Below are 20,966 nucleotides of genomic sequence, written 5' to 3'. Positions count from 1 at the left end.
GAGTCCCGATGCCTCACAAAGAAAGCTTCCAAGTCAACATTAAATCCTGCAATGAGAATGCCAGCTCCTATTGGGTAATAACTGTTTGCCTTGGAAAATGGTGATTATCCCCTGCTCACCCACTCTCTGAGGTCACTGGAACTTTAACGAGACGCTCGAGGTACCCGTGGCTGCAACTGCTCTAACTCTCAACTTGAAAGAGCACAAATCTTTCCACTTCTGAGGTCAGGAAAAACCACAACACTCATTTCTCTTGCCCAGGCTCTGCCAGATGACCTACCCTTATCTGATGTGAACCCTGCTAACCCCCTTTCCAAACCATACAGTTGAAGATCAACCAAGAGATGAACAGAAAATCACTGAAAATAAGATGTTTAACCCAGGAATTGCATTTACATTAGTTTCCAGTACACCACAGTTCATATTTATTTCATTTGACACTAAAACCCTAAAAGAGGTGCCTGGCTTAGGAGTGAAGCTGGTCAGAGAGAGACAAGCACCTCCATGCAGGTATGCTGCATAAGCTGGATCACCCTTATAAGCCTGGGGGAGATAAATTTTAAGGAAGAGGCAGGGTGAATGACAGATTACATCTTGCCCATTTTAAAATTAGAGAAGAAAGTTATATTCCTTGCAGGAGGAATACCAACTGTGTGCACAGCCTTGAAGCCCTGCAGCTCCTACTCTTTCCTTCAAAGGCTTCACTACTCACTTCACTGAATTTTGATGCTTCCGCTCCCAGAGGGATTTTTTCTTTTTTTTTCTCAAACATTTTTTCATAGCACTGCATTTGAAGTTTACTGTCTGCATTTTCCCTTTACAGCCTTACTTGGTTTTAGAGATTAAAGGAGACAGGAATTCTTCGCAAAATAAATGTGACTGCCATATCTGACACTTCCCGAGAACAGTACAAACTTTGTGCCAGAGGCATGCAGGATTAGGGATGGAGGCAGCCAACACAGCCATCAATTGCTGTGGTCTGCACTTACACAACGTGTCACAGAGCCCTGAAGACATAAAACAGATGTACAAATCAATTCTGTCATCTTCAGGCGCATGGTTGTCTCCTAAGGAGAGGCCATCAGCAGAGCAGAGGCAGCAGCGCTATCTCTGAGGGCAGGCAAAGCTGCAGAGCTCTGCTCAGAGCCTCAGGAGTGCAAAGGATCACTTTCCATATGTTCAAAACAATCCCAGCTTCGGAAGACAAAACAATCCTCCGAAACATTCCAGAAAATTATGGTCATCATCGCAGCTGACTTTTGTGCTGCACAAAAATTCCCCCAGTGGATCTTTCCTGTCCCAAAGGCCACCTCAGCCCAGCCCCACAGCCTCACCTTTGGTCTCGCAGATCATCACGTTGCTGTACTCACTCTCCCCTCCCTCGTTGTAGCACTGCATCTTAATGTCATAAGAAGTTTCAGGCTGCAGGTGATTTATCAGGTGCCATTGCTTTGTACCTGCGGGGGGGACAAAAAGTAAATTGCAATTCATTTACCCACAGGAGCCAGAATTATGGCTGAGTGCTTTGCAGGGACCTTTTCTACCAAATGCAGGGGAACTGCAGCTTGTCTTTTAGCACAAAAATCTTCAGTAGTAGTTTATGGATTTAACTGAAACCATGGTCCACAAGTGGCATCCTGGCTCATGACAGAGGGTAGGAACTAGATAATCCTGAAGGTCCCTTTCAACCCAAATTATTCCATGACTCTCTAAGACTTGGGTTATCTTGTGAAATTGATTATTTTTAGAAATTGATTAGAAGGATCTTTTGATGAATTAAAGTGAGGGTTTTTTCAGTATTTTCTATTAAAGAAAGTAATTCTCTACAAAAGCCAAACCTCACTAAACTCAAAACCCAGACATCCAAGTGCCCACACATGTGCATTTAAGTTCAACAGCAGCCCTGTGCACCCTAAACATGGAACTGTCAGAGGGATGGGTTCAGGGTGGATTATGCTGACTATTTACAGTACACTGGGCAAATAACAAGGGAAACTGGCACACAGAGCTTGGGACAAGGAAGAACTTGGCTGTGAGCAGACCTTCTAGAGGTACCACTGCAGCCAGTGGTGTCACACAGGAGGGACACGTCTGGGTTGCTCAATTTGGCTGAAACCCCAAATAATTGAAGGTGCATTTTATGAACCATCCTGCAGCAAGGCTGTCCTGGTGCCACTGCCCCTGCAGAGCCCAAGCCCCAGCCCCAGCCAAGCAATCTTCTCTAATAGGATGGTTTTGTCATCTCTGGCCCCCAGCCAGCTTTTCATTTAGACACCCTCCTGAAGCACTGAGCACTTCAGGATAAATCACTCCCAGTTTTTACTTTCACGGGCTTGTGACAAATTTTACTAAACGGCGACCCTTTTTTTTTTTTTTTTTAGGGAGTTTAATTAACTGTTTGAGTGCTCTTAATCCCTCTTGGAAAATACCACCTTGAACTGTTTCCACTGTTTCTAAGGAACTGTCTACCACCTACTGATTTAAGCATTAATAAAAAGGCTCGGGCGTGCTCGGCGGGCAGGGGCTGTCACCGTGATGCTGCTCAAGCTCCTCCGGGACCCCAGCCCAGGTCCGGACCCTCTGCCCGGCCCCAGCAGGGCGCGGGTACCCAGGAGGGCCCCTCTGCACCAGGGGCTGCCCAGCACGGTCCGTGTCCACATCCCAGGGAGGGCGGACAAGCCCTGGCTGAGGCTGGAGCTGCCTTTCCCTAAAGCGCACGTTTTCCCAAGATTCAGCCTCGCTTTTCCCGGCGCCCCCACCCCCAAGCATTCCTTTCGGTAATTACTACACCAGGTTTTAGGTTTCCGCTTCAAACCATTAGTGGCACTGGAATCAGTACAGGCACTTTAACTGTCCTCTTCGTGCACCATTAGCAAGGGAAAACATTTAAACAACTGACATCAGACTGCATTTACATTTAAAATTCAATCTCCAGGATTCTCGAAACAGAGAAATTCAGACCAGAAGTGGAGAAATGCAGACCATCGCTGCAGGACAGGGGTGATTTTTTTTTTGCTTTTGCCTAAAGCGGCTGAGAGATACCGAGGAGCCATCAGAGCTTTTTGCTTGTTTTTTCCTTCAAATAAAATCTGATTTTGCCTGCAGCGGCATTTATAAGGAAAAAAAAAAGCGTTTCTGCAGAGTTTTGAATGTCTCGAAAGACAAGACTTAACAGGAAGCGGTGAGGAAAGCCTGCGGCAAGCACTTAGCTAGCACAGGCATCACAACACTTTTTCCACAACTCATGCAGTCATTTCAAGATAAAATTCCCTGTCATAAAGCAGATTAATTCAAAGGTAACAGAGGGGGAAAAAAAGCAAAGCAAAGAACAAGTGATTTATGGCAAAAATACCTTAAGTCACATGTTCCTCTACATATTTCACATCAAGTGCTTCCAATCACAACTTAATTGAAAATAGTTCTCTCTCCTTTTTTTTTTTTTCCTCCTGAAAAGCTAATTTAGGGGAGCACAGTAAAGAAAAGTTGAAGTTTAAATCTTTCCACCGAGTGATTTCTGTTGCAGGCTCTGGCAGAGCGGAGCAGCTGCTAATGGTTTCAGACTGCCACAAAGAGTTCAATACACACACGCTCGGAAAAAAACCCCGAAACAAGCTAATTTCACAGCACAGTGGAGCCCACTTAAACAACTAACTGCTCAGTGTATAAGATTTATAAACACACAAGTTCTGTCTAGCAAAGGCTAAAATACATTTGCAGATGAAGGTGAAGCCTGCATAAGGTTCTTTAAAGCCTCTGAGCTCAAACTCTGGACCTTTAATAGCTTTATAGTGTGCAAAAGCTTATGTCATGCATCAAAGTACTATGTGCAGTATTGTCTGGCAGGGGAAAATTTTCAAAATAAAGGTCCATTCCTCTTGTAACTGAATAAATGAGGGGGAAAAAAATAATTAACGTCATTGGGCCAGAATGAGATCACTGCGTTTGCTCAGGCCGAGCAATAAGGACATTAAATAAAATATTTTTAAAAGGGTTTTCCACTTCTGGACTAATATAGACATTATCTAATAACTTCTTCCAGGAAAGTGATGATCTAATATGCGCAGGGGAAAAAAATAACTTGATTAAAAGGCAAAACGAAGCACAAACATAGCTGCATTTGCAGAGTGCTACAGCACTTGAGGCTAAAAGCAACTTCCTTATAGTAGGAGAAGTGATTAGGTGAGGTAAGAGGAGAGAAGGGCAATTACACACAAGATACTACCAGCTTAGAAAGTCCATGCTGGGGTAAATAATTTTAAAAGCCAGCTAGTTGTTAGTACAGTCTGTAACCCAGATGTTTTTATCCTGGGTTAAACCTCATTTACACTGCTTTCTCTTTATACAACTTGAAGCTACACCAGTTTAAATAGACCTTCATTAAGGCTTTGCAGCTGTATAACAAGCCAAACTTAAACCCAGTATTTAGCCCTCAAGCTTCCATGTCAAAGAGGCTTCAGAAGGAAGAAACCAGCTCACGTGTGGGCAAAACCCGACGTTAGGGAGTTGAGATAGCTCCTCCTGTGAGATATATTATAAAGACTGCTTGGGAAAAGCAGTTTAGATTTCATATAAACACAGCCAGCATGGCTACAGGGTGTCCTTCCCCTTCTCCAAGCAGGCACCGTACCGTCCACGATATCGCGCTTGTAGTCGCTGTCGTTGTCGCTGTCCGTGGGCCGGTAATAGATGTAAAATCCTTGGATGGGTGTGTTGTTGTTGCTCGATGTGATGTACTGCAAAAGAATTTTAAGAGACTGCATGAGAGAAGAAAAGTTTTAACTGAGTCCTGCTGTGCTGTCGCCACCGAGTAGCTCATGCTCTGCAAATATGAGTATTTTTAATAAGGTTGTGTAAGTAAAAGTGACTGAACTCCCATGAGTAGACAGAGAGTAGGGATGGGTACAAGAGACTGAGTTTGGGCTGACTCTTTCCTCCCATACCACTTCCCAAACCCTCAGTCAGGGTTTCACCATGCATAGCCTGAAAATCTGCATGATTAATGGAAATGGAAAAGTTAAAACCATAAAACTCTTCAGAAAGAGTTAAGATCACTAAAAATCAGCTCAAGAATCTTTAAGTTATGCAGCCTCCTGAGGAACCAGAGGTTATTTTAAGTTTATTATCCTTAACATCTCTTAAGGCTGAGCTAGCAGAGCAAACTAACACTGGGAACTCTACACATTAAATCCTCCAAAGTATACCAGGGGGTTAGATTTCAAAACAAGAGCAAAGAATTTCTGTGGGTTTCAATAAGGACTTTAAAGTACTTGTTTACAATAGACGAGGTAACAGGGGAAAGGAAAATGTTTCTCTAACATGAAACCTCCACTGGATGTGAGGGAAGACGGCGGGTTTGAAACACTCTCCCAAGCCACCCCAGCCTGGATTGACAAAAGCAGCAGGAATTGCAGGAAACGGAGCCAACTCACTCACAACTCATGGCATGAAGAGGGCTTGGGACAGAGTTAAGCCCACTGGTGCCTCTGAGATGTCTGTGCCAGAGCAGGTGGACTGGGGCGGCTGCAGCCTCTCACTGGAGCTGCCAGTTGGGCACATCTGGCGTAACCCGAGGAGGGGTGTGCGGGGTCCCCGGGGAGCTGGAAGGGGAGTGGGGCGGAGGGAAGCTGGGAGATGGTGCAAAAGGCAACAGACAACTGACAGGGCTGCCTCTGAGCGGGAAAAGTGACTGGAAATGGGGGCAAATCTCCAGGTCTTGTGGGGCACAAACAGCATTAATCCTTGACTTTACAAACTGTGGTAAGTGTTGGGGAAGATGAAACAGGAAAGCCTTATAAATATGGTTGTCTGGCAAAAGATTTTGAGAATATAGAAACTATAAATGAGATTGAAATGAAAGCAAGCTTTGAGATCCCTCAGTTACTGAACAACTGGAAAACAATGGTGTGGCCAGCCAAAGGTAATCTCCTTTAGATGGAACAACACCCTCTGCTTGCAGACAGGTCCAAGGGTCAGAGCAGACCCTACTGGCTTGGCAGAAGGGGCCCAAAGAGGAGTTTTTAGGGTTTAAAATGTAACACAGTATGGTAATGTAATGATTCTTATAGGCTGTATGGAAATGCTGTAGGATTTGTATCTTGTACTAGACTGGTTAGTGAGAATTAGAATATTCAACACAGAAGAAGATTTATGGTATTGTAACAGGAACCTCACTCTCTCACCCTTCTACGCTCTTACGCTTCTGCTCTCTTACCCTTTTACTCTCTTACCCTCTCATCCTCTCTCCCCCTCTCTTCTTTCAGTCCTGCTCTGAGCTGTGCCTGGCAGCTCCCAGCAGGGCCCTGCACCCAGGCCCTCTGCAATAAACCACAAGTTCCATGACCTGGCTGCAGAGATCTCTCGTGCCCTTCCCGACCGTCCTACCCCCCGACGCTCCTACAGTAAAACGAGGCAGAGCTGCACGCACCGTCCACTTCAGCATGATCTGGGTGTCGCTGATGGCCTCGGTGTAGGCGATGTGCGGGCCGGCGATGGGCCGGCTGGAGAAGCGGCTGCTGAAGCCGGCCACCTGGTACGGCCGCGACGCCGCACTGCGCGGGCTCTCCCCGTACGTGTTCACCGCGATCACGCGGAACCGGTACATTTCTCCTTTTAAGGGAAAGAGGGAAAAGAAAGAAGCCCTTGTAGCAAAACAAGTGCTGGAAAGAGGATTCAAGGAGAGACTAAACAGATTAGGAAGTACTTTTTGCACAGCATGCAGTTAGAAAAGGAGAGGAGTCCTCGCCACAGGCTGATGTGGAGATATAAACAGCTTCTAGAAGTCACTCAAGGAATGTCCAAAGGCTATTGGAGATACCTCCATCAGCCCAGGAAATCCTGAAACTGGTGGGCACTGAGAAGATGCTTCAAAGGATCCCTATCACTATCCACTCCATATTCTCTTGTGTTTTTTGCCGGAGTTTTCAGTGCTAGACACGGGAAGAAGTCATGACAGACATTTTTCCATTAATGCATTTTTCTCTACATTCTGAGTGTTCACTAGAAGGACAATTAAGTTAAAAATAGCAGTGATACACAACCCTCCTCTCCACATGAACAAGTATTAAATTATGGTGGGGTTTTTTTTCCACTTGGAAAGCCAGAAATCAACTTGAATTCATGTAACGAGCTCCTAGGCCATACACAAAACCCAAACCTAATCGAGCAGAAACGGGATAATCCAAGCAGAAGTTAAAATGAAAAAACCCGAAGAGCTGCAGTAATGAAAGATCATTTCTGCTACCTGGCTCCAAGTTCCTAACTTCCACAGACAGCTTGGAGGGAGAGATGTTGCCAGCTGCGACGAGCCAGTCGCTGTTGCGCCCCAGACGTTTGTACTCCACTTTGAAGGCAGTGATGGGGGAGCCCCCGTTGGCACGGGGGATCCATGTGACATAGACGGACGATTCCGAGGCCGTGGATATCGTGGGTCGGTCAGGAGCTTCTGGAACTGAACAGGGAAATTCGGGTACAAGAGGGTTAGAGTCAGCTGAAATTTCATTTTCACTAATAACAGATTAGACTTGTTGCTGATGATTGTGTTGTATTTCACATATTAACAAGGAGAATCTTTAATCCTCCTGAAATCACCACTGCCCTTACTCTGCTGGAAAGGATGGATGATGAGCAGACAATTCAAGAGGATTTGATTATCTTATCAATATAATATTAAAAAATTATATGGTATTGCACTACTCCAACCATTTCTACATGAAAACAGACACATACACTAAATGAACAAGAAAAACATGGTGGTTATTATTTTCAAGCCCCCAAAATCCCCCCAGACCCAATGAGACTTCAACCCATCTGCATTAAGGAGTGCTGGAGAAATGAGAAGGAAGAGAGAACAAAGCATGCACCAGGATGTACTTACGGAACTCACTGAAGTTACAGGCAGCAGTGGGACAGAGAGAAGGGAAAGAGGGGTGTTAGTAAATCTGGTTGTAAGAGCTGTGAGGCTTTACTAAACCAGCCTGGACTCATGAACATGGAGCTGGTGCTGAGGAGTGGAGCAAGGAGCAGCAGGCTGGCAGCTCTGGGGCATGAAGCAGCTGAGCATTTGTAGCTAGGCACAAATAAGGGCCTTGTGTGGCTCCTCTGACATTCAGTGCTGCCACAAGCTCAGCTCCTTGCCTGTGGTATTAAACCTCTCCACTGACCTTTGGCTTTACCCCAAATTTTAGATACCTTTGAGATCTCAGCCCCTGAGTAAATCTGCCTGAACCAGGCCAAGGAGTTCAAAGGTTGGGGGAACAGGGATGAGAAAAAGGACTATAAACGTGCTCTTTTCACTGGAAACCAGGCCAAACATCACATCTACTGGGAAGTGCTTATATCTCCGCACCATCAGAAATAAGCCTGTCCCTGGGAAGCCACAGGAAAACATTCAGAACAGATATCACCCACTCTGAGAACTTAAAGCTCTAACACAGCCATTTCCCATTTCCTCTTCCTCTGGCTCTTTCTCAGTGGAAGGAAAGAGAAAACCAGAGTATTTAGCAAAAAGATACCACAGGTTTAAAAATGAGTGGTAAGAATGTGGGTTGTAAGCAAAAATTCTCATTTTTGAGAGCCACACATGCAGGCAGCAGCAGCCTAGGAAATATCCTATGTAACAGAATAAACAGGAAATAGAGGAAGCAATACAAGCACCTGGAACAGTAATAAACACAGGTTAACTCAGACACAGCTCCTTGCAACACAACTTTTAGTGCCCAAATCACAAACCATCCACACTCCTACCTCCACTGTGGCGAGACAGGTCCGGAAGGATGACACCAAAGTTATTATTTGTGCCTTCATGAACAATGGGATGTTTGGGGATTCCTACGGGTGGAGATGGAGCCTGCGTGTTTTTCGAGGATGATGTTCTTTCTAAGAAGATTTGACAGACAGTACATCAGTGTAGGGCCTGCATAAGGAAGTGCTCTTTGTCAATGCTCACTCTACCAGGTCACTTGCTACCGTGCTGCCCTGGCTTCACATCCCAAGCTGGACAGTCAGGAGAGCAATCAGGGGGAGATTTCCCATGCAGGCTGTGGGTGAGTGACTGTCCATCTGCACTACTGACATCCACAGTGCTGAGTGGTGATGCCACCAGCTCCTGCCTGTGCTGCCAAGCCCACTCATCACAACATCACCAGATGGGGAAAATTACACACTGAAATCCATGTCTAGAGAAGGAGCAAAAATGCTGTGGAGGCAGCTGGAGCCAGTACACCAGGCTGAGAGGGCTTTTGACCTGTGGCAGAAGGGGTGGCAGGATAGTGTGGAGCAGGGTGGGGTGGCACCCCACTGTACTGATTCCCCCGAGTTTGCCAGGGATTGACCACAGGACAGTGAAGAGGAAGCATTCTCTGGGTTTAATATGATGGGCTGTGACAAGTGGCTTTGCTGGTGTGAAGCTTTCTGAGCCCCCCAGTAAGCTGGGAGGGTTAGTAGGAGGAGGAACGTGAGTATGAACACCAGGATGTCTTTTACAGAAAAGTATGGGAGGAATGGGATTTTGCCACAGTTTGGTACAATGCCCTGGGGGTTGTTTGAACCTGACACGTGAAAGAAGGTGGGGTGGAGGAATGTGCACCTGTGATGATAAAGGGAGGAGGTGTAGCACAAAAAATCAGGTAAGTGTGGGGTGTTCTACAGAGAATCCTCCTCAGACTCATCCTCTGAGGGTCTGTGCAAGGGAGGGGATGGCTGAGAGGAGGCTGGGGATGGATGGCTGTGGCCTCTCAAAATGGTGTTTGGCCTCATGGTAGCACACAGCCCATGAAGGGGCAGCAGGAGAAGGACTCCTGTGTTAGAGGTTGCTTTGTGTAAGTAGGAGCCATAGAATTCCCATTTAGTGTGCTGACAGATGCAGCTGAAGAATGAGGCTCCCTTTGGAGCAGGTGAGGCACCAGTCAGCCACACTGAACATTTCTGTGTGTCTGGCCAAGGGTGGTGCAGGCTGGGGCTGTGTCTGCTGGGCCATGGAGGGCGAGTAGGTCAGCCAGGATTTGAGTTGTTAGGCAGGTGCCTGGGAGGGACCCAAAGTTTCATCAGGCAGAGATGTTCTGAGGGGTGGGTAGGTCACAATTAGGGAGTTGTTGACTGGTTTTGGCAGAGGGGAGATTTTCAGAGGTTAAGGGCCATCAGTGTTGTATCTGTTCGTTGATAGAATGATGAGAAGGATGGACAGGGCAAAGGATCTAAGTATGTTTCACAAATTTCATTAAGACATTAAATTCTTTAAAAAATTATAAACTATCCTGTCCATCATAGAATTCCAGAAGGGTTTGAGTCAGAAGGAACCTTTAAGCTCATCTTGATCCACACCCTCCTCTGGGCAGGGACACCTTCCATAATCCCAGGTTGCTCCAAGCCCCATCCAACCTGGCCTTGAAACACTTCCAGGGAGGGGGCAGCCACAGCTTCTCTGGGCAGCCTGTGCCAGGGCCTCACCACCCTCCCAGGTAAGAATTTATTCCAAATATCCTATCTAACCCTACCCTCTGTCACTTAAAAGCCATTCTTGGACAGTTGTACAAAAAATATCGACTTGTTTGTGTGCTAAAGAGCACAGGCAGCAGCGTCCAAGCTTGAAAAAAAAACCGCTCTGATTAGGAATGTTGTGCTTGTTGCTGTGTGCACACAACTATCAGAACAGCTGGCTTGTGGTCAGCAGAGATTGTCACTGAGGTGTCTGCAAAGCAAACCAGGAACAGCTTTGTTGACGCATGGAAACTCAATGGTGCAGAGTTTCTTCTGTGATTAAAAACCTCAACAAGGACAGACTGCTCCTGACTTTGCTCCTTAAAGCAAGAGAAACCTCACAGCACAAATCTTAACAATCACCCCAAAAATAATATTATCAAGCTTTTAATAGCTTCTCCTTACCAACAGCCTCACATTCAAGGAAGTTTGCCCTACAGCAATTTTCGCTATTAGAGGCTGTTCTTTAGCAAATAAATTGCAGAATATTTCACATATGGCTTAGCAGATGCCATTAAATGACTGATGTCATTAAATAAATGTCTCTGGAAGGCCAGGACACAGGGCACATTGTGCTGCACCTACCCTTGCTGGTGCGGAACGTCAGCATGGCCGGCTGGCCCTCGCCCGCGGCGCTCCTGGCCACCATCAGCACCTCGTACAGGCTGGAGGGCTCCAGCTCGGTGAGGCGCAGCTCGTTCTCACTGCCGGGCACCCGCACCGTGTGCCAGCCGCCCGCCGCGCTCACGCCGTCCTCCAGCTGCACACAGGAGAAACTGTCACAGCCTGCTTGGAACTGGGGGCTGCTCATACCCCGAATCACACCCCAAAGCACCTCTGCTCCTCACCAAAACTCCTGCTGTTCTACATTCACCTATGGTTTGTCTCCAGCTGCACACAGGAGAAACTGTCACAGCCTGCTTGGAAATGGAGGCTGCTCACAGCCTGCACTGCACCCCAAAGCACCTCTGCTCCTCACCAAAACTGCTTTCCTGCATTCACCTATGGTTTGTCTCCAGCTGCTCACTAGGGAGAAAACTGTCACAACATGCTTGGAACTGGGGGCTGCTCATACCCCAAATCACACCCCAAAGCACCTCTGCTCCTCACCAAAACTGCTTTCCTACACTTACCTACGGCTTGTCTCCAGCTGCACACAGGAGAAACTGTCACAGCATGCTTCAAACTGGGCACTGCTCACACCCTCCATGGCACCCCAAAGCACCTCTGCCCCTCACCAAAACTCCTGCTGTTCTACATTTACCTATGGTTTGTCTCCAGCTCCTCACAAGGGAAACTGTCAGCACAATGTGCTCGGAACTGGGGACTGCTCACACTCTGTACTGCACCCCAAACACCTCTGCTCCTCCTGCTGTTCTACATTCACTTATGGTTTGTCTCCAGTGCTCACAAGGGAAACCATCAGCACAGCATGCTCAGAACTGGGGACTGCTCAGACCCCAAATCATGCCCCAAAGCACCTCTGCCCCTTGCCAAAACTCCTCCTGGTCTCCTACATTTACCTGTGGTTTGTCTCCAAGTGCTTCTACTACAAATCAGCAGCTTTGCACCCACTTTCTCCTCTTGGAATAAGCCCCATAGGACTCCTTGGATAAACTTATTTCCCCTCTCCATGCACATACACACAGTTGGTTTTGACTGGGTTTTTTTTCATTTTCACTTGTGGCTAAAACTACAAGAGCCCAAATGATTTTCAAGCCTTCAGTCAGCCTTCAGCTGTGTGCTACTAAAAGGCTGGACCCAATGCCCTAATGAGAAGGACACTTCTCCTGTACTTGCCCAGCTTCCCCTGTACTTCAGCATTTAAAAATATTTACTGGCTAAAATGGGCAACAAAAAGTATGTCTTAGTTAAGGATGGCAAAAAAGTCAGCAGGGAGATCAAAGATTTGGGTTTACCAATGCATGTTACTTTTTTTAAAAACAGAAACACTTTTTAACTTAGCAGTGAAATCAGCTCCGTTAAAGAAAAGAAAGACATTCTGGGTAGTCTCTTAATGTTTGACCTTTGCAGGAAAACATTACCCCAAATCCCAAAGGAAAAGACAAAGATTCCATCAAAAATAAACTACTAAACATTATAAGACTTTAATAAAACATTGGAGGCAGATCTAAACGCTGTGGATTATCAAAGGTTATGCCAGAGGTCTTTGTTCAACTATTTTCTTCTACCGCAGCCACTCCAGGGCTTTTATTCCCCCAACTTTTTTTTTCCTCTATTAAAAGAGGGAAATCAATAAAATAATTTAATGACACAAAGACAGCACCACCCTAAAAACCAGGATAAATTCAGTGCTGAGAAATGCATGAGTGAGCACATTTAATGTGGAAAGGATTGGTGTGAGAGAAGGGAGAGCGTCAAAAAGGTCAAAAAAGCATTCAGAGCTTCCAGGGCTTATGTGAACCAACCGCCTTTGGATGAGAAATTATCACCAACAAACTCTAGCACTTGGTTTTCAGGAACCAACAGGTCAAAAATCTAAGCATTCCCTCCAGGCTAAGACAAGATCAGGATGTAGAGGATTAAAAAGCTTATGAAAAATAAATCAAACAGCTTTGCCATGCAGAAAACTGGTTTGCTTGGAAGAACAGACACAGGCATTGCTTGGTTCTGATTTTAGAATCACAGAACCTCCTGAGTTGAAAGCGGCCCACAGGGATCATGGAGTCCAACTCCTGGCTCTGCACAAGAGACCCCAGGAACCCCACCATGTGATGTTAAGCAAAAGAGCTCGGTGCTGTCACACCATTTTTAATGCTCAGTAGGTATTGCCCTGCAAATTTCAGTTCACTTTCATATTTGATAACTTCAGTTTAATTGAGTCCCTTTGGGACCCAGAGCAGCAAACTCAGTGATGCACTACAGTAAAACTCAGCTTCCCTTCTGCTCTCACACACAGATTCAAGCTGGCTCACATTTAAATGCATTTTTAACCCCACTGATTCTGCACGCAACACACCCTGGAGCCCCATTCTCCATAATGACACTGTAAGGGACAGAAAAGCCTGGATAAATCTCATTTAAAACTAGACAGAGCAGTGTACTGGTGACAATGTCAGCCATCCCTCAAACAAGCTGTGTGGGCATAGGAACATTGTGCTTTAGCTATACACTGTGTTCTGCCTGGCCTGAGCCCATGTCCTGGTTCACACCAGTGTGGAGGCAGCTAAGCATGCCAAACCTCTCCCTTGGAGAGATGTCCCTTGAGTGGGCTGTGATAAGATCATCTCAACCTTCCTGGATTGAGAAATCCTACTTGGTCATGGTGAGTTCCCAGCATGCTTTGGGCTCCCATGTAGAATCTTTATAATTCATTGGTTTTTCCCCCTTTGTACCACCCCACTTTTCCCCATAAAAACCCCGGTTCTGCCCTGTTTGGGAGGGAGCTGTCATCCCTGGCCTCCTTTGGAGGGTTGCTGGAATAAAGGAACACCGTGGAACTGCTACACGGAGCTCCTGTCTCTTTATCCCTGTGTTGGCCTGGGGACACCTTGCAAGGCAGAGCTGAAAGCACTGCTAAGAGCTGAAATGACTGCTAAGAGGTGAAATCACTGCTAAGAGATGAAATCACTGCTAAGAGCTGAAATCACTGCTAAGAGCTGAAAGCACTGCTCAGAGCTGAAATCACTGCTAAGAGGTGAAATCCCTGCTAAGAGGTGAAACCCCTGCTAAGAGCTGAAATCACTGCTAAGAGGTGAAATCACCGCTAAGAGGCGAAATCCCTGCTAAGAGCTGAAATCCCTGCTAAGAGCTGAGGTGCCTGCCCCTTGCTGAGGTTACCCTGTGGCTGAAGGACTGCCTGAGACCCCTAGAAGCTGTATCCTGTGGGAGCTGTCTCTGGGAGGGTTGCAGTGTCTGGGTTGAGCCATCATACCCCTGACCAGCCATCATACCCCCGACCAGCCATCACAACCACCAGCCCTGCTGCCCCTTGTGAAACCCACAGAACCATGGCGCATCCTCGCGGGGCTGGCCAGGGCTGGGGACGGTACCTTGCGGTATTTGACAAAGTAGGCATTGATGGGCAGGCCCCCGGCACGGCCCGGCCGCCACACCAGGCTGTACGAGTCCGGCTTGGGCGTCTGCGGGGGGCTCAGGATGATGGGAGCCTCGGGCGGCGCGGCGGCGCTCGACGCCTTCTCCATCGCGGCCGCGTCCAGAGGAGATTTTGTCGGAGGCGAGCTTGAAAATGCCATTTCTGCACCAAAATCACCGCCGCTCTCGTCGCTCTGGGCAAGCTCCAGAGGAGCTGTTTCTCCTGCTCTCGTGCCAGTTGCTGAAGGAACTGCAAAGGGAGGGTCTGGTTACATCCCCACCGTGACGTACGTTCGCCCCGCGCCGAGGGGACACTAAATCATTTCAGAGTGACATTTCCAAACAAGCCCTGCTGCAAAACGCCAGGTCCAGAGGTGCCCACACAGATCTGAGCCTAGTGCCAAGCTGCGGCCTGGGTGTTTTTTCAGGGCACAGCAGTGGGGTTCGGTTTGTTTTGTTTGGTTTGGTGTTTTTTTCACAGGAGCAAAGAGAGAAAACCTGAAACTCAAGGTCTACAGGCCCAGTTTGACCATATCTCCACTAAATTAAGTCATGGCAATATATGTTAAAAGAAATAAATAAGTATATAGCTAAATTTGTGAGACAAACCGAGTAATTTGTATGTCGTTGTACAAGGAACTTTTCATGGCCTGCACTGGCATGCACACAAGAGGACATTCTCCTACCCCAGTTTCTGAGGTTTTAGCTGTAATTTAGAGAAGCTTTGAAAGCTGTACAACTCAACTACTTCATTTGAAAATTTATGCTGAGAATAAACTCAGTTTACAGGAAGATCTACATGCAATTTAATACCAATGCATTTCTAGAAATCCTTCTCCAGCCTCCTCCATCCTATTTACTTTTGCTGGTATGAAAAAGAAATCTATATAGTATCAGTACTCTAAAAGAGGCCACAAGACAAAAAAAAAAAAAGCCCTGTTTGGCTGATGCAGGGCTCGTCAGAATTCCAGGCAGGATAAGGGTGGCAGGTTGGACATGTGAGATTATCCAGGACAAGAAAACATCAGGACTTAAAGCAAGAAGGTTTGGGAAGCAGCACAGCTCCTCGAGGCTGCACACGGCAGCAGTGGGACAGCCAGATGTTCGGAGCCCTGTCCGTCCTTTCAGATTTGTGTAGGTTTATGTTACGTGCCGGGGTCTGGAAGGGGAAGGGAATGAAGGGAACTTGGTTTACAAAACAAACAAATTCCTTGGTAATGTAAAGCCTAGGCAGTGTTAGCCTGGCTGACTCAGATTCCTTCAAACCTCCATTAAAATACCAGCAGCAAGTGTGGCTGCTATTTTTGGCCACTTTTTAAAAAGCTGGGAAGGAAAGTTCTCTTTTCAAATTGAAGACATGCTCTCGGCAAGCATTCCTTGTTTGTTTCTTCTCATTTATTTAGCAATGCCACAAAATTCAGAGACAGGAAGAAGGCAACAACGTGGGGAGGATGTCCCCAAAGCCCAGATGGTCCTAAAATGCCAGACACTCCCAGAACAATCCCTGAGTGAAAGGGTATCTCTGCTGTCAGTGGAGCAGCGGGAAGGGCGTGATATTGGAAACAAATGGGAGGAGGTGGAAGGCCCTCAGCACTGTGGTGGACCCCGAGGATGTGGGTGGGCATGGTTTGGTGTCTGCTGGCACTGGGGAATGGACTCTTGGAGTGGAGGATGAGTTGTGGTTTCAGCTGGTGACAGCAGACCCACAGCCAGCGCTGTGTTTATTGCTGCAGGAGGGGAGTCGTCAACAACTGCTGGGCTGTTGTATTTTTGCTTTGGAAAACAAGCCCCGGGTAACAATTCCCATTGAGTAATTCAGATCAAAGCTCTTTCTGCAAACTTTCTGGTATAATTACTACCCATATAACCCAGCACATGGGCCTTCTCTCTGCTGCTGTGTCATTATGTAACTTTTTTTGTCTATTGCTCTCAGTGCCATCCCTTTCTCCTTAGCCATGGAGATTTTTCTTCCTCAGCTTCCCAATCCCACTGGAAACACCAGCAGCACTGAGCTGAGTCAGGCCAAAGGTTGCATGCACCCAAAATCCTGATCCCACCAGCAACCGGAGAAGGACTGAATGACACAAATTTGGGCATTAAAAGAATTGCATTCATAGAATCTTAGGATGATTTGGGTTGGAAGGGACCTTAAAGGCCATTCAGTTCCACCCCACTGCCATGGGCAAGGACACCTTCCACTATCTCAAGTTGCTCCAAGCCCTGTCCAACCTGGCCTTGGACACTCCCAGGGATGGGGCAGCCACAGCTGCTCTGTGGCCTCACCACCCTCACAGGGAGGAATGTCTTCCCAATATCCCATCTAACCCTGCCCTCTGGCAGTGAAGACATTCCCCCTTGTCCTGTCACTCCAGGCCCTTGTACAAAAACCCTCTCCAGCTCTCTTAGGCATGGGAAGGAGGTCTGAGATCTCCCCAGATCCTTCTCTTCTCCAGGATGAACCATTCCAACTCTCCTAGCCTGGCTCCAACTCACACATTCCATAATACCCAGTACTTGACTGCCTGCTGTTGTTTCTCCCCTTCAGCTGCCTCATTTCAAAGGGGAAGAGCCCTCACTTTTTCAGCCTCTCCTCCTGCAGAAACCCTTCCCCACCTGCTGTGTTTCACAGCACCTTTGCTTGTTCTCCTGCTCCCCTGCTGACCAGGGTACAGCCACAGGCAGAGCCAGCAGCTCTGGGTTTTATCTCTGCTGTGCAAACAGGTCACATTCCCAGGCACTTCCTCCCTGCTCCTTTCACAGCCAGAGGATCCTTCCTCTTTCCAAGCTCTCCAAATACCTCAGCACAGGCTGGGCAAGCGCTCTGAACACAGCACATCAGTGAGGTCACCCACACCTGGCACGTGTTTCAAATCACATTAGGACTTCTCAGAGCTTCTCTAAGGTTTCTGTAGGAGCAATTCAGGCTGTTTGTCCCTGAAACACCCACCTGTGTATACTAAATGCTCCTTCTGTTTTTCACTCCCTCTCCTGCTACTCAGACTGCCTGCAGTGTATTTTTCTCCTTCATTTCCATTAGATGAAGTTATTTTGGAGATTTAACCTTGTGTTCAGTAGCTCTGGGAAGCTCCTGCAACTGTCTAAAAAAGACCCAAAAAAGGGAGGGCCGTGGGTACAGGATCCTGAGGCATCATTCTACATTTTGGTGGTTTCTCACTATGATGGCAGCTGAAGTTGTCCTGCCCACTGTAAGACCATGCAATGAATCACAGCCTGGAATAGATCCATCAGAAGTAAAAAAAAAATATATATATATATATTTTTCAGCCAAATGGGCTCTCTTACTGTGTGCTGGGACAAGGCAAATTACAGGACCAGGTACTGAAGCTGAGAAGTGTTTAAGCTGATCCTTCTACTGAAGAAATGGAATCCCAGCTGAAGTCATTCAGGTGCTTCGGAAGTGTTACCTGGCAGGAATTCTTCATTAAACAGCTGAGTGTCTGAGCATGTCTTTGGCACGGCTGGGAGCTGCTCTAAACCCCTAACAGCTCCCAGAAAGTCCTCAGAGACTTTTATATCAAAACCAAATGCCTTAACCACCCTCTGCACCATAATCAGCAGCCAGTACAACGTATTAGAAACCGATAAAAGTTAATAAACAAAGCATTAAAATTGAACTCACTGCCATAAAATTCTGAGGCAAAGCACTGGGATTTTTCTCTTTAACACAGGCTGAATTCTGGGATGATATTTAGTTTCGTTTTTCCACTCAGCAAGGTCCAAAAATAACTGATTTATAAAACTACATGATGGGATCACTTTCTTGAGGTTTCTTCTTTCTTTTTTTCCCCTAAGTGAACCTTTAAGCATCTTTTTATGTTATTTACAGGAGTTTTAAACTCTAACCAAAGAACTTTAAATATGGGGCCACATATTAAATCCCACTAACCTGAAATCTCCCTGGCATTCAGCTAAATTAACTGAGGCAAGGTGCTGAAAGAGCTGAGAAACTTAAGTAACTTCATGTAACTAAAAATCTGTATCTGGGTTCTTGTGAAGGGAACTTGGGGGAGCTCAAACCTGTTATTAATGTCACATAATATTCCAATGTGAGGAAAGGCTCTTTCCCATTTTGCTTTAGTGTAAGTACTGTCTTTTCCTAGTAGCAATTTCAAGAAATAAATAAAAAATACCACCCTTGTGGGAAATGGATTTGTAGAAATTCTCAAAACCTGACAGAAGGCTGACATAGTATGTATTTGTATGTAAACATTGAGACAAGAAATGCTGACATAGAAATGCTATGGAATAGGACAGATATTGCTGAGAGAGAAATGGAAATAGAAACAAGTTTTAAAGGATGGTTTTGTAAAAAAGACTAGATAATTTGGAGAAATAGAACTATGAAAGATGTATTGTATTAGGACCTGGGAGGGGTAGTTTTAGATGATTGGCTTTAAGGCATGAAAGGCATTTTGTCCCCTCAGCTGCCCCATCTCTGAGTAGGAAAAGGGCTTAGTCTGACACACCCTCAGTTTTTTTCACACAGAAGATGCTAAGCCCATACAATGCACACAGCATTCCTCCTTTGCCTAAGGTGGGATGGAGGAACTGCTCCATGAAGACAATTAAGACTCCTCTGCTTCCTTCCCCTGAGACTCTGCCCCACCCACCTGCCACACATTCTGAGGCATTTCTCACCTAACTCAGGGAGCCAAGAGGGAAGCTGGGGGTTCAACTCACCGACAGTGAGGAAGGCAGTGGCCAGGGCAGAGCCGTGCTCGTTGCTGGCCTCGCAGCGGAAGCGCCCGGCGCGCTCGGGGCTGACGTTCCGCAGGTGCAGGGAGCCCCAGCCCGCCCGGGGCACCGAGGGGCACCGGGGCTCTGGCCCTGCTTGGGGAGGGCTCTGTGCTCGGGGGGGAAGCCCCTGCCCGGGGGGGCTGATCACGAGGCCTCTGCTGTCGTACCAGCGGATCAGAGGAGCGGGCAGGCCGGTGGCATTGCAGGACAGGGTCACATCCCCACCGGCCACCACGGTGGTGTTGGCTGGGGAAGAGATGATGATGGGGACAGAGTCTTTGCCTGGGGGAAAACACAACCAAAAAATGAATTCAACTAAGGGATATGACACTTAATGCCAGAACAAGTCAATACAATTTAAAAAAATCACATGTGGTTCTTTCTAACCATTTTAACAATTATTACTTCTCTACACAACACCTCTAGACTTCCATTCCAGACTGAAGAGATCAGCACAGACTCCACCTTAGAGAAAGCTGATAAAAACCTACATCAAACTGTGCTTTAAATTCTCTAAATGACAAAGACTTGACTGTCAGTGAGGAACGCAGCACAGGTAAGACTGGCTTAGTCCACTCCACACACACAGAGGCCACAAAATCTCTGCTCATCCAGGCTCTGCACAGCTCACACCAACCATAACTGGTCCAGAGAAGGTTCAAAGCTTCAGCTATGCATGACAGGGAGAGAACAGGGACAGCAATTGCCTTGCCAGCATCCTTGTGCCAGCAGAAATCAACTTCTCTTGGTATTAGAAGGTATCTTAAAGACAAAAGGGATCAAAAAGACTGCTGGAACCTGATCCTGCCAATCTGATAGAGGGGAAGTGTGCATTAACCCCAAACCTGATGATTGTTGTGTAAACTTGATTATGGAACAGGCTTAACTACTCAGCAGCCAATACTACTAAGAGTACCAGCTCACCCAGCACAACAGGATCCTGATTCCATTTAAGAATAAATCGCATCAAGTCCAATCATAAGCTGATTTGATTGCAGCTGATAATCCAGGTTTTAAGTATCAAGTAGCCACACTACCCCAGAAATCCCTGCATCTCTTAAAATCCAGCTGAAAGCACTTTCTTTGTAAGATTAGTGGTCAGAAACAAATTAATACATAATCTAGGGGAAAAAAATACCACAAAGCTTAAAATATAAATGCTTAATGTGAGTTCTCGAGGGCTGCAAGTGCCCCTACCTGGCTGGACACGGAGTCTCCCCGTGGACTGCACAAACCCAATTCCATTGTTTCCCACACACTGGTACAAGCCAGAGTCCGCCAGGGTGACCCCACAGATCCTCAGGTGGTTTCCTGTGAGGAGATGCCGTGGGGAGGGCTGGAGAGGAGCCGCGTTGTGGAGCCAGGTGAGGGTGGGAGCGGGGCTGCCGCCGGCCTCGCACCAGAAATGGACGCTCGCTCCCGCAGCCACGGTCTCGTCCTGCAGTCCCCTGGAGAGTGAGGCAGGTTCTGCAAAGGGAAACGATTCTACATAAACAACTTAGGCTAAGTCCTGAAAAAATTGCTGTGAAACATTACACAGGCTTATCACATCCAAAGGTTGAAGAAGTACCACAGGCTGCACAGCCTGAAGCTGGTTTTCCCACACATGGGCTTATTTGAATGGGTTCTCCCTTTTATTTCAACAGCCATATGTTTGCAGTAATCTTGTAAATAAAAGA

The 20,966-nt window shown here is 46.8% G+C and overlaps 1 protein-coding gene across 3 annotated transcripts in view; it reads right to left on the bottom strand.

Annotated features, from left to right (window-relative positions):
• Positions 1-20,966, bottom strand: part of CDON (cell adhesion associated, oncogene regulated) — a 57,944-nt gene that overhangs the window by 10,062 nt on the left and 26,916 nt on the right. For all 3 annotated transcript variants that reach the window (XM_077189968.1, XM_054647486.2, XM_077189969.1), the window contains exons 7-15: positions 20,485-20,754; positions 19,231-19,569; positions 14,487-14,779; positions 11,059-11,233; positions 8,743-8,874; positions 7,241-7,447; positions 6,425-6,606; positions 4,628-4,733; positions 1,335-1,457 (exon numbers count right to left, since the gene is read on the bottom strand). In XM_077189968.1, the coding sequence (XP_077046083.1) occupies positions 1,335-1,457; positions 4,628-4,733; positions 6,425-6,606; positions 7,241-7,447; positions 8,743-8,874; positions 11,059-11,233; positions 14,487-14,779; positions 19,231-19,569; positions 20,485-20,754 (1,827 nt within the window). The remainder of the gene's footprint in view (positions 1-1,334; positions 1,458-4,627; positions 4,734-6,424; positions 6,607-7,240; positions 7,448-8,742; positions 8,875-11,058; positions 11,234-14,486; positions 14,780-19,230; positions 19,570-20,484; positions 20,755-20,966) is intronic.

The sequence above is a fragment of the Agelaius phoeniceus genome, chromosome 23 (genome assembly GCF_051311805.1).
Source record: "Agelaius phoeniceus isolate bAgePho1 chromosome 23, bAgePho1.hap1, whole genome shotgun sequence".
NCBI classification, from domain to species: Eukaryota; Metazoa; Chordata; class Aves; order Passeriformes; family Icteridae; genus Agelaius; species Agelaius phoeniceus.
This window is presented reverse-complemented; position numbering and strand designations above follow the sequence as displayed.